At 35.8% G+C, this 13,847-nt stretch overlaps 2 protein-coding genes across 2 annotated transcripts in view; one reads left to right on the plus strand and one right to left on the minus strand.

The window, feature by feature from the left end:
* NUP62CL (nucleoporin 62 C-terminal like) overlaps window positions 1–2,960 on the minus strand; it is an 84,953-nt gene extending 81,993 nt beyond the window's left edge. Inside the window, exon 1 of the mRNA XM_047764240.1 lies at window positions 2,891–2,960. Coding sequence (XP_047620196.1) covers window positions 2,891–2,960 — 70 coding nt within the window. The remainder of the gene's footprint in view (window positions 1–2,890) is intronic.
* DNAAF6 (dynein axonemal assembly factor 6) overlaps window positions 1–13,847 on the plus strand; it is a 37,465-nt gene that overhangs the window by 1,414 nt on the left and 22,204 nt on the right. Inside the window, exons 2-4 of the mRNA XM_047765195.1 lie at window positions 6,099–6,266; window positions 10,117–10,189; window positions 12,546–12,651. Of these exons, the coding sequence (XP_047621151.1) occupies window positions 6,102–6,266; window positions 10,117–10,189; window positions 12,546–12,651 (344 nt within the window). The 5' untranslated portion in view covers window positions 6,099–6,101. The remainder of the gene's footprint in view (window positions 1–6,098; window positions 6,267–10,116; window positions 10,190–12,545; window positions 12,652–13,847) is intronic.

Genomic DNA, 13,847 nt, shown 5'->3' on the forward strand with positions numbered 1-13,847 from the left:
CAAAAGAATTTTAATACAGGAATTGTTAAATAAGACATTATATAAATAAAATTGCAGAAGAAATGCCAATTTTATTTAGGATAGTAAATGGATTTTTAGTACTTTGAAATCATTCAGCTATAAACAGTCAGTAGTCTACATAGGGACATGTGTTTTCCTATTAAACAAGTTCCCCAAATGAAACTCTTGGTGATTCTTTACTACCCTGATTTTATTTGCTATATAAACTTGAATCAATAAAATATCATCTATACCCCCCCCATCTTTAAGGGATTAAAAAACCCCTATAAAGCAATGAGGGGGGGGGGCTCTTCTCCCCCTCCCAGCTGGGAGCTGCTTGCTTTCCTATAATAAAGACTTTGCTTGCTTGCAAAATAAATAAATTAATAAATAAAATATCATTTCTTTTTGAATAGTGTATAATTCAGAGTTTTCACTCATTTAAGCTAGACTTCTCTCCAATTAGTTCAAGTCTAAGAGCATTCTGTTGACACTGTGGATGGAGGCAAAAATAAACAGAAAGCATGACCCCTGTCCTCTCAACCAGAGTCTGATTTAATCTCAGTTTATTGATACTATTGCTTCAGTGCCATGGGTCTGGAGCCATCCTGGTTGAGCTTGTTTAGTCCCTAAAAGTCTCCAATGTTTTGGCAAAGGACTGGTTCTGAAGCGGCTGCCTCTTTAGGGCATTGTGGCTAGTATCAAGAGAAATTCCCCCAATCACACCTCTACCTATGAAGGCCCTAGGGGCTCAGGACGGTGTGGGAAAATCAAAGGCACTGTCTAGATAATGCTGCCTTTGGAATGGGCCTAGCAAAAGAGAGTGAGAGAAAAAGAAAGGGAGGTGCTAGAGAACTTATTTTCTAAGTAACCAAAGCCCAAATAAAAGATTTAGCAATATATTTTTTAATGAAATTCTCACTTAAATTTGCTTTAAATTTATTCTTGCCCTATTTAAATTGCAATGTCAGATGCAAAACAGCAGTGTGGCTCCAGAATCTTATCTTTCTTTCTTTCTTTTTTCTTTTTAGGGCTGCACCTGCCACATATAGAAGTTCCCAGGCTAGGGGTGGAAGAAGAGCTGCAGCTCCAGGCCTATGTCACAGCCACAGCAACACAGATCGGAACCACATCTGTGACCTACACTGCAGCTTGTTACAGCTTGCAGCAACGCTGGATCCTTAACCCACTGAGTGAGGCCCGTGATGGAACAAACATCCTCAAGGATACCAGTCGGGTTCTTAATCTGCTGAGCCACAATGGGAACTCCCTAGAATCTTTTTTTTTTTTTTTTTAAATCACTACGCTATGTTACCCGGATAGTCTAAGCAAAAGGAAGAATATATTCCAAAGTAAAAAGGCAGGAGATTATAGGGTCTGTTTAGTTACCAGTTCAGTTTTTAACGGACTCCTGTTTACATGTAGGAGAATAATAGGAAAGAAGGGCAGAAAATTGGGATTATATCCTCAAGGGCCTTTATTGCCAGGCTCAAGATGAACTTTATATTAAATTTACAGATAAAAGTTAGTCCAACAAATAAATAACATTGCATAGTTCATAAAAAATCTTGTTTTAGTTTTTCCAATGTGATCTGTTTGATATGTTTTTTAATAGTTTAATAAATTATTCTTAATTTATTAGACTTCTAGAAAAGCTAATAGAATTTTTTGGGTGTTTTTTTTTTTTTTTTTTTGCATTTTAGGACCAAACCCATGGCATATGGAGGTTCCCAGGCTAGGGATACAATTGGAACTGCAGCTGCCAGCCACAGTCACAACAATGTGGGATCTGAGCCGCATCTGCAACCCACTCCACAGCTCACGGCAACAGCGGATCCTTAACCCACCAAGCGAGGCCAGGGATAGAACCCACATCCTCCTGGATCCTAGTCGGGTTCATTAACCGCTGATCCACGAAGGGAACTCCTAGAATTTTCATTTCCATGGAATTTAGAGTATAGTTTTCTAAAAATTCAGATCATTGTTTTTCTCTTTTGATACTTTGAACTCTTTGATTAGGCACTTACAAAGTATTACTTATTCTCTTGTTTCTCAAAAATACAATATCAACAAACTTGTCATGATTTATTATTTTGTGTTTATAGATGATTATTATAGTTGATATGGTAATAATTATTTTTGCTGGAGTGCCAATTTCATTTTGATATTTCTGCTTCAATCTGGCTAAGTATGAACCTATGCCAACTGTGCACCAGAATAATTTAGAATTTAAGAAGTCTAATTCCTAATATGTTTCAGATAAAAAGAGAATTACTATAAACTACTGTAAATCATTTTACATCTCAAGGAGTGGTATTACCTTTAAAGCAGTCACTTCGGGAGGCTATCCACTTATTCTAATGCTGTTGTTATTGCTCAAATTACTTTTGAATCTACACTTTTAGAATCGCCTTGAGGCCGGTAGCACGTTCCTTTGAATACCTTCAAAGTATGAAATCGTCATATTTTGAAAGTAGATGTGATATTTAGATAGATATAGAAATCACTTGGAGACAAATCTGATGTGTAATCAAACTGAGTGATACCATAATGATACCTGTTTTCTTGGTGGTACATATGAAGGCAATTCCAAAATATTTTGAGCATTGATAGTATAATTTATATCAATATATAACCTTCCAAGGTGACTACTTTGAAATCAACATTCATATGAATTTAATCATGCTTCATTCAGTATTCACCAACTGCTGACTACATGCCAGCTCTGGTTACTGAAGATGCTCAGCTTCCAGGTATAGCTTCCCGCTGCCCACGCTGCCCTGCCTCTCACCAAATGGGAACCAGGCCAGAGCCCTTTCCCAAGTGGTGCAGACTTAGAATTAATCTGCTTTTCTTAAATCCAGTATCCAATGTACCTACTGAACCTGACCTTCCTTCATAACCTCCACTGGGACTACCCAGGGGACATTAGAAAGTCTCTGATGGCGGGCCTGGTTCATGTTCTCTTTTCTAGCTGTGATGTTGAGCCCTGCCCTATTCTGAACCTTCCTCTAAATGCCAACTCTCCCCCACAATCCTTAAGAATCAGATCCCTGCCTGCTATACCACTACCTGTGGACCAGGGTCCTCCTTCCCCTAAATAGGCCTCCCTGTAACCACGGTCATTCAACCTTTCTACCCTGCAACACTGCTCTCATCCTGATACTCTCCCTGCCTTGTCACTGCCAAGCCGATGAGCATGCATGAATAGCAGTTCTGATTGCTACCTCAGACACTATATTTGGGAATTCCAAATACCCTCCTTCTGGGCTAGCTCTACTGGTTCCAGTATCTTCCCCTCTCACCAGCCCACCATTGAGCTCTAACAAGCCTCATCATCATGTACCTGTAGGTGCTGACACTATGTGCCAATAATAATGATATTTTTATAAAGCTTTCATATTTTAGCAAACTCTTTCACCTATGTTGCATAATATGACCATCACAAAAATATTTTAAGGTAAGTAATGCTGGAATAATAAAACAATTTCTGCTATATATTTTTAAAAAGTCTCATTGTACAATCTCAACTCAAAATACCATTTATATCATTGCATCTGATATCTGGATCCATTTTTCCCTTTCTTATCAAAGGTAAAAAATGTTTCAATAAACTTTTTGCTTTTAATGTTAAGTAAATATTTAATGAATGCATAATCAGCTAGGACTTTAAAAATATAAACAAGAGCCTCTTTGTTTAATTTAATGTGTCAATTATTCATTTCCATAGCAGACTACCAGACCATACTGTGAGAAAAGATGGTTTTATGGCCTCTTATTTCACCTTTTCCAATTTAATGAGTTTTCAATGTAATGAGTGTTATCATTAAGTTATTCAACATCATTATTAGGAGTGATATTAATGCCCAGCAAAATTAAATTTCTAAAGAACCAATAATAGCTAACGTATGTTGAGTACTTGCTGTGTGCCAGGCACTGTTCCAAGCTCTTTGATGTGTATTAAGCTACTTTCTTCTTGTAACGAGCCTATGAAGTAGTACTATCATTATCACCATTTTATAGATAAGGAAAATGAGGTATAGAGAGTTTAAATGATATACCCAAAGTCACAGGGTGAAGAAATGAATGATAGATACAAATCTAGGCAGCTTGAACTCCAGAGCCCTTATTCTTAGCCACTATAATGTACTGCCTCTATGCTAGATGTTTGGGGCAACTGAACACTTGTTTCATGCCCTTGACATCTCCATAAGCATTAAGATCAGTTTTCCTTTTAAGAAAGAAAGTCAAAATAATGGTAAAACATAATAGTAAAACAAAAGGTCTGTAAAACACCATCTATGTGCAAATTGATTTTGTCAGGTGATTGGACAGCACAATCTTTTTTAAATTTTTGGGGTCTTTTTAGGGCTGCACCCATGGCATACGGAGGTTCCCAGGCTAGGAGTCGAATTGGAGCTGTAGCCTCTGGCCTACACCACAGTCACAGCAATGTGGGATCCGAGCCACGTATGTGACCTATACCACAGCTGATGGCAACTCCGGATCCTTAACCCACTGAGCAAGGCCAGGGATCGAATCTGCATCCTCATGGATACTAATCAGATTCATTTCCGCTGAGCCACGATGGGAACTCCATGTACCACACACTTTTGAGAGTCCCTTGGTATTACTGTTCTAGGCACAATGCAAAAATGTTAGTGGATCATTTAATAAAAATACTAAAGAAATGTTTTTCCTGTGAATTAATTTTACAAAATAATGCTTAAAAATATCAGCAGAAGTGTAGAAAAGATTCTTATTATATTTATGTCCAAATCACTAACAATAGGCCTGATTTTACAGTCTTTATTCAGGACAAAGTCTGATACTGCCAAGATTTTTAAAAATCCTGAATTCCTACTCCAAATATAATGGTGGAGATTATTTTAAAAACTGATGTCTGGTTAGTAGGATTAGGTGGTTGTGATTTTCTTATTTTTAAATTGTATATTGTATATTTACTAAAATTAGTAAATAATTATATATTTCCTAAAATTTCCACAAAAGACATAGTACCACTATTATAACCAGAAAAAAAACAAATAATTGATTTTGTGTGAACTTTTATTGACGCTAATGAACCAACCCATTATAAGTCTCAAATAGCAATACAGCGCTAGGTATCATCAAGGGTTGATTAAAATTTTAAATAAAGCAGAAGGTACAGGGCTGCCTGAGGCAAAAGTATGAAATGAGTAAAGTTCCTTGAGATACTCCTCGAAACAAACCTCCTTTTCAGTTCACTGAATGGAATATACAGCCTAGACTGCATATATGAGACAGATAAAAAGGTAGTCAACAAAAGTACGTTTCCAAATAACGATGCACATTTTATATGACACTGACATACCCTTCTCTAGAGGGAGAGTTTAAGAATGTGTATTTTTTTTTTTTTGGTCTTTTTGTCTTTTTAGGGCCGCACCTGCAGCATATAGAGGTTCCCAGGCTGGGGGTCCAATCCGAGCTGTAGCTGCCAGCCTATGTCAGAGCCATGGCAACGAGGGACCTTCACCACAGCTCACGGCAACGCCAGATCCTTAACCCACTGAATGAGGCCAGGGATCAAACCTGCGTCCTCAGGGATGCTAGTCAGGTTCGTTAACCGCTGAGCCACGACAGGAATTCCAAGAATGTGCATTTTTAAGTAACCCCCCAAGTGATTCCTAAGCACACTAAAGCCTGAGCTCCACTATTAAGGTGCTCAAGGAATGCTTGTTAGATTGAGCATGAAGCTTTAATAAAGCAAGCTGAATATTTTGCTGCCCCAGGTCTGTGAGTTGGCAAAATACCTATATCTAAAGAAGGATAGGAGGATTTTCAAGGAGGAATAAGAGATAATGGAGTGACCCAGGGAAAGAAGGGAGAAATGGCAATTTAGAAAAAAATCTTGGAGTTCCCCTGTGGTGCAGCAGTTTAAGGATCCAGCATTGTCACAGCAGTGGCTTGTGGCATGGGTTTGATCCCTGGCGCCAGAACTTTTATATGCTGTAGGCACAGCCAAAAAAAAAAAAAAAAAGGTAGAAAAAAATCTTCTTGTCTTAAATAACATAAAATAGAAAACTAAAATACCTCTTTCTGATTATCTTCTTCTTCAGACTATGGAATCTGAAAATATGGACTCTGAAAATGCAGAAGCTGAAAACATGGAAACCGAAAATATGGAATCCGAAAATATGGAAATTGAGACCATTTCTTCGGTTTCGGCTCTGCAGGCTCTCTCTAAATTACTTTATCCTGAGGAGGATGACTTTGAGTTCGGACAGGTGGTCTTATACTTATAGATGAATTAGTTCTGATCACGCTAAGTCGTGAAACTGTATCTGAACAACTTGTTCCAACCTTGCTGTGGGAGCAGGGCTGTGTCATCTAATACATTCACAGGAGGTTGCAGGGCTGATTATGCATGAGAGTATAACCTCTAGTACATTTCTAGCAAACATAATTACATTTTTTTCTAAACTACCTGAACACTGAATAGGAAAATAGTTCTGTAACTATGGTAGCAATAGCCACATTTCAAAATGTTTGTCATTTATATTTATGGCCAAAGAATGCTTGACAACCATTACAAAGAGTGGTAGCTAGGATTTTTAAGCCTAGACAATATTCTTATAAAACAAATAATTTTAATTAGTATTAATTAGGCCCCCCAAACCCTTAATATTTTTTTTATTTGTCTACACATGAAGGCAGAACAGAAAATATTTTGAGCCAAATAATGGGATAAACTAGCTTCAGCCTATTAAAATTGGCTTCCGGCTACATGCTCAGATAGAGCTGCGGAATCTAATTAGTTGAATAGCATTTGGGGTCAGGACAGGGAACCTCAGGGAAGCTTGCAGCGGCAAGATGGGCTTCATTTTGGGTAGGAGAGTTCCGTGAATTGACCTTTGGCCATTTCACGTTCACGGCCAGTATTCCCAGAATAATCAAAATACTTTCATGTAACCTCCTGCTCTCCATTCTCCTTCCCCTTAGATATTAGCAAACCTTGGCTATCAGACTGCCTATGTGAAGGCAAACAAAATTGGGGGCAGAAATCTCATACTCTAGCAGAATATAGCAATTTGCTGTATTTTAATGTGCTTTGTTATTATGACCAGTTTACCGTGAACAACCATCTCTCATGAACATACATATCAATTTTCTCCTCCTCAAATTTGTTTTTGCCATAGTGTGGAAAAACAAGTATTATAATCTAAATAAGCAGTTTATTCAGTGGTTCAGATTGACATTGGATTGAGCTGCCACCCTCTAGGAAGAAGTTAGGTGGAACAAGGCAGAATCAAATAAGTCAGGCAATGGAAATAAAATGTGTAGAGGTGGGGGACAGCGTTGGCTTGGAGCCAGGATTAGGACCCACGAAGTTCTAGTCAGGAAAAAATTATAAGTAGAGGCCAAACAAAGAAAAACCAGATCATTCGTAATAGCATGGAATATATACAACAAATAGGACCCAGAGAGAAAGTGAAGAGCAGTATATCAATGAAGTGGAGAAGGCAAACTCATTTTTGCTACCCTAGCTGAAATAGAACCACACATCCTGGGAAATGTAAAGTTATGTCATATAGACAAAATATATAAAGTATTTGAGAAATGGTGATGTTGAATAAAGCGAAGTGGAACTTGTAAATGGAACAGATTCATCAGAGATAAGAATTTACCCTGGTTACAAAGCCTGGTTCTTTGGCATTTATGTATGGAGATGTTTATTTGCATCTAGAGGTGTTTCCAGGGGAAAGATGAGTGCTTATGAGAATAGAGAGACTAGAATAATTTTACCAAATTGTACAATTTATAGAGGAAAATTACTATAATAATGTATGATTCTGTATATCTGGATTATAAGCAATTTTGAGATAATTGGTCATTCAGACACCGCAGTACAGATATCATTAGAGGATATAGAATTGAAGTATCAGAACAGTGGGAGAATAATTAATGTTTCTAATGAACTATTAAATTTTCAAGGAGAGAAACAGCTTTTCATTTTTTAACACGTTGTAATCTTGGGAACGGTAGAATTATAAGAGTGATGTGTTTTTGAAAATACTCTCACTGAAAACAGCATTTAGGACTGTTGCATACGCATTGGTTTATTTACAGTATGAGAAGAGAGTATGTCTATTGTTTTTTAAACTCACAAGGGGATCTTAAGACCTTGGGAAATAAGGTTCATCACCCTTCACAGACAATGCAACAAAGAATATTCTAACTCTCTTACATATTGCAAAGTGGCATGAATTACAATGACAAATTGTTCAGACAATTGAATGTGGATTCACGGTAGAGGCTGAAATTATATTCTTATAGAAACAATGGCCAGATGGTTTTTAATGTTTTTATTATCCAGATCCATTTTTTCACTTGAAATTTTTATTTTTAATCATTTATTTTCATTATATTAATAAACTGAGACTCCCCCTCTGTTCTGATATATTGATCTAATCATCACTGTCCATGGAGAGTATACCAATTTTTGTCAGGAATTTTCAAGTTTTTATTTCTACGGATTTTAATTTGCTGTGGAAGGAAGCACTCAATAAAACAAGAAGCCCTTGTATTCCAAGAAATGCTTTGCCATGATTGGCTATAAGTATTATTAGTATCTGGTGACTAATAACTTAAGAAAAGCCCTGTAGAAGCCCTGTAGAATTCTCTGGTGGCCTGGTGGTTAAGGACTTGGCATTATCATTGCTGTGGCATGGGTTCCATCCCTGGCCTGGGAACTCCCTCATGCTGTGCATGGCTAAAAAAAAAAAAAAAAAAATGTGTGTGTGTATATGTGTATATATATACATACACACACACACACATATATATATACATATACATGTATATGTATATATGGCTTCAGTGATTTAAAAGAAAAAAACGTACAGAATATTGTCTTGGGATTTTCACATAAAAATGCCTTTAACACGTTAACTGCAGACATAGCAGTTTTGAAGCACCTTTTGGAAAGGAATGGTTACTATCTCAGAAACCATTGAGATGTTATCGATTAATTTCTAATTTATAGCTGTTGGGATAATTCAGCATTATAAAGATATAGGTGAGCTTTTCCACCAGCTTTCAAGGAAAGACACTATTCCTCTTGCCCAAACAGGATATTATACCTTTTGTACCTGTCTGAAGTCTTGGGAGATAAGGACAGGGACCTGGGAAAGGAAGAGTTAGAGGTGCTAGTTTCCCAGAATCCAAGGAGATAAGAATTTTTGATTTTTGCCAGCAATGAAGTGAATTGGGGTTGAAGAATCCGACATCAGCAAGAACAATTAGTAAAAACACTGGGATTTTCTTGAAATGTCACAGAACTCCTGGAACATCTGACAGGGACCAATGAGGTTGTTACCGCTATACTGATGGTATACTGTGTGTTATACTTAGTTGAAATAAGAACACTGTTCTTCTACTGCTGAGCTAGGGGCAGTGCTGTGGTATGGTGTACACTTGTGCAGAAGACGGCAAAATAAACCTGAACTTGCATGAAAATGGAAGTGGTTCAGCATGTATTTGACACTATTAAATTGGGATTTCTGTTTAAATCCACTAGTTCAGTGTCATGAGGTGATGGGAATGAAGAAGTGTTTCGTATCCACAGTAGAAAGAGTAAAAGCTATTATCAAGACTTTTGAATGAGTTGTTTAATGTCTAAATATCTAGATTCTATTTAGTGGTTTGTTTTTCTCTCTATAAAACTTTCCTTGCTTCTGTCCCACATCTAACTATGACCAGACAACTGTCAAAACCCAAAGGAGTCGGTGCTGTTATACTAACGCTTGGTTCTAACCTTCAAAGGGATGAATATGGCCCAGTCTCCTATCCCCAGAAATACATGATTCGCTGGGCAGGAACTGGAGATTTAGTTTGATCAAATATCACTTCTGCCTTAGGGTCTATGAAAGGAAATACTTTTTGAAAGGATGAGGAAAACACATTCAAAATAATACTTGACATCTGTCTCTCGGTTGTATAACAACAATGGATAATTAGCCTGGGAGGCTCAATGAAATTGTAGATGGGAAGCTTATCAAATTTAAAGTATTACTGGTCATATAAGTTATACAAGTAGTAATTACAGAACGTTGGACTTTTTTCCTTCTCCTCCAGTCAAACAGTTCATCCGCGATTGGAGCCATGGGTCCTGGGAATATTGGACCACCAAAAAGAGAAGAGCTTAAATGTAAGTTATTTAATAAAGCATATAGCTCAATAGAATCAGAATAATCTTTTCTTTGGGAGCAAAATTACAGGGAGAGTAATACTAACACTAGCACTTATCAAAGGTGAACTCAAATAATTGTGAGAACAACGAACAGCTATATACATATATGGATACTGTTTTTACTCTAGTGTTGCAGGTAAGCCATTTTTCTAGTAAGAGAAATTAATTTGCCTTTAATTTTTCACATTTTGGGGCATATTTCCTGAGATGGAAAACCAAGAAAGTCACACGTGGTTAGATAACTTTATTATTGAAGATCTAGTTACCGAGACGTTTCTTTACCTGCTACCCTGCTATATTTTGGCAATTTCATAAAATTCATTTGTTAATTCATTCAATAAATATTTATTGAGACCCTATTATGTATCAGGTAGTACGATCATCTCTGAGACTACAATAGAGATAAAAATAACACGGATCTCTACCTCCACTGAGCTAATAGTCTTTTGGAGAACACAATAAAACAAATAACTATACGATTTTTTCTTACCTTAAAAGGTTTATAAATTAAAGCCTATGGAGTGACTTTTAAATTCATGGGCCCAAAAAAACTAGAATAAATATTTGCGGATGTTTTCCCAGCATTTTGGCCTATACATTTCTACAGAGTTGAACATTCTGTACATCTTTTTTTTTTTTGTACATCTTTAAAATACAGAAAGTTCTAATTCTGTCGGTCATGATCACAGTTACCAGAGGGCGGACAGGGAAAGAAAGTGAAGTACCTTCATCAATTTAGGTAATTGTAAAAGATTTTATCTGGAAAAAATGTTTAGAATAATGGCTAAAATGAGGTCTAAGTGGACGATTTTAAAATTTCAGTTATTATTATTCTACATACTCAAGAGTCTATTTGCCTTATCAAGAGATATTCACTCCATGGAAGACTAGTTCAAATTTGGATGTATTTCTGTGCTGCCCGTATTTCTGATAATGTAGGTCTAATAATCTCTAAATTCTGAGAACAATGAGTCATATGTAAAACGTTACATATAAATCTGTAATTAGGCTTTACAAAGCCCATGCTAGATAGAAGCAGATCATTTCAAAAGAACTGGCAGAACTGAAAACCTGACAATCAGGTGCATTTCTGGGAATGCTTGAAAGGACTCAAAATAATGCTCTGCATCTAATGTGGGTCTCCATTTGCTGCCCCAGTAGTTGGAACAAATGCAAGCTGGGATTTTGCATGCCTATTTACTTTTAAACATTTAAAAATGACATGTAGAAACCCAGGCACATGCTCCGTTTGACATGAAGGACAAGTGAGAGAGATTTTCTTTACAGCTTGTGTCTACATGAAGAAAATACTGGATTAAAAATGATCGTTGTCTCTACTGTTTTCTGTTTCTTTAACTGATAATATTTATTAAGAATTATGTCAGGCTTGGGTGGAAAGTTATTGAAGGGCTTTTATATTGTAAAACACAATGTGAGATAAGACATTTCTACCCAAATCATATTAATTGCATATTCGATTTCTTCTTTTATATAAAAATATTTTACACATGAGCCTATTTGTGTCTGAAAAAATGTATGTCTTTGCATATATGTTATATACAATATGTATTTTATATACAATATGTTATTTTATGTACTAAATTATATATTTCACATGTGTATATACACATATGAGACACACACACACACACATATATATATATATATACATACACATACCCAGAGAGAGACTGGAAAGATATACACCAGAATGCTATCATTGATTATTTTTGGGTGGTTGGATTGTAGATTATTTTATTTTCTTCTTTTTGCTGATATGTCTTTTCCAAATTTTCTACAATTATTGTTATAATTCTTAAATGTATTGGCTGTGTGTTGATTAAAACAATTAAGTCGGTTGTTACTAATTTAGCTTCCTTTGACCAAAAAACAAGCTAGTGATTACAAATAGAAAATGTTTCAGAAACAGACTCACAGACACAGAGAATCAACTTGTGGTTGCCAATGGGGCGGGGTGGAAGAGGGATGGATTGGTAGTTTGGTGGTAGTAGATGCAAACTATTATATATAGAACGGATAAACAACAAGGTCCTACAATATAGCGCAGGGAACTATATTCAATATTTTGTGATAAACCATAATGGAAAAGAATATTTAAAAAAGAATATATATGTATGTATAACTGAGTCACGTTGCTACGTATCAGAAATTAGTACAACATTGTAAAGCAACTGTATTTCAATAAATTTAAGAAAAAAGAAAATGTTTCACTTCAGTGATCCCAAACTGAGTGAGAAGAACAGGAGCAATTTTAAGGGCAAGAGCTTCAGCTTTATCTTCCCTTTCTTCACAGTCATCCCTCAAACAGGTGATGAAAATACCAAGGACATCTGGAATCCAGAGGAGGTTCCAGAGGGAGCAGAGCACCATGATACGTGGGATGATAGAGAAACACCAGAGTAAGTCAAGTGAAGCCAGGACGTGTTTAGGGGTGTAAGTTAGATGTGTCATCTGATACCATTCTATTTTTGACAAGATGCATAAAGTACTTCTACCACATAAAAGATAAAACTACGGTGACACAGAGAAGGCATGTGTAATTGATGTGTTTTTTTCCTCCTAGAGCAGAAACAAATAATGAAACATAACACTTTCCTTTCTGTAACATCTTATTATCTAACAAAAAATGAAAAATACAGTCCTTTCCATTAAAAATTTGTATTTAATGTCATTTAGTTGTATAATGTGGAAGTAACAGTGGGTAATACCAGCCCATTAAATTACAAGCATTCATACGAACTAAATTATCATGCCGTGTTTATGTGTCAAAGACCTGCTTTTAATTACTCGGTGTTCCACAATTTTGGTAAAAGGCTATGTTCTCCCTCCAATTATCGATTGTTACCTGGACTTATTTTCTAGTTATTTTAGGATTATGTTTAGTATATTTTTTAAGCAGGATTAAAGGCTTGCATTGTAGCCTTTTCAATAGGAATTATAAATATGACATTTAGAATTATCATAAAAAGCCTTTCACACTAATAAGTGAAATCACTCATACTTTTAAGGATTAAAGTATGTTTACATACATAATTGAAATTAATGATTAAATACAATAAGCTTTAAATATAAGTACTTTAAAATAAAATCTTGATTGAATATTTAGAATAGCTTGAAATACAAAGGCAATATTTATTAAATTGTAATTACTTTATAATTTCTTGAATACTTTTAAGGCAAGTGATCTGAGAATTTTTCTAATTCTGACTATAAAACTGTGTCCAATGTTTTTTAAAAAAAATCCGATGCTCCTATCTTCTACATCAGTTCTGAAAACAGAAGCAGTAGAAGACTGCAGACAATTAACTGGAAAAAAGCATCCAGCTATCAAATAAGCAATGTAAAGAAAAAAACCCCATAAACTTCATTAAAAAAGAAATCAAAGGGGATTTTAAAACATTTCTGTCTACATCTTAAGGATAAAGACAGTAAATCTCAGAGTATGTTTGTATACTGCCCACACATCCCTATAAAAGGTAAGAATTAAGTCATTCATTTGACATATAGTTTAATGAACATCAAAATCCATATGTGGCTCGTTCCAAATTTGAGTAAATTTTTACTTTTCATCCTGATGTTTGATGTTCTGTATAAA

The sequence above is a fragment of the Phacochoerus africanus genome, chromosome X, assembly GCF_016906955.1.
Source record: "Phacochoerus africanus isolate WHEZ1 chromosome X, ROS_Pafr_v1, whole genome shotgun sequence".
Taxonomy (NCBI): domain Eukaryota; kingdom Metazoa; phylum Chordata; class Mammalia; order Artiodactyla; family Suidae; genus Phacochoerus; species Phacochoerus africanus.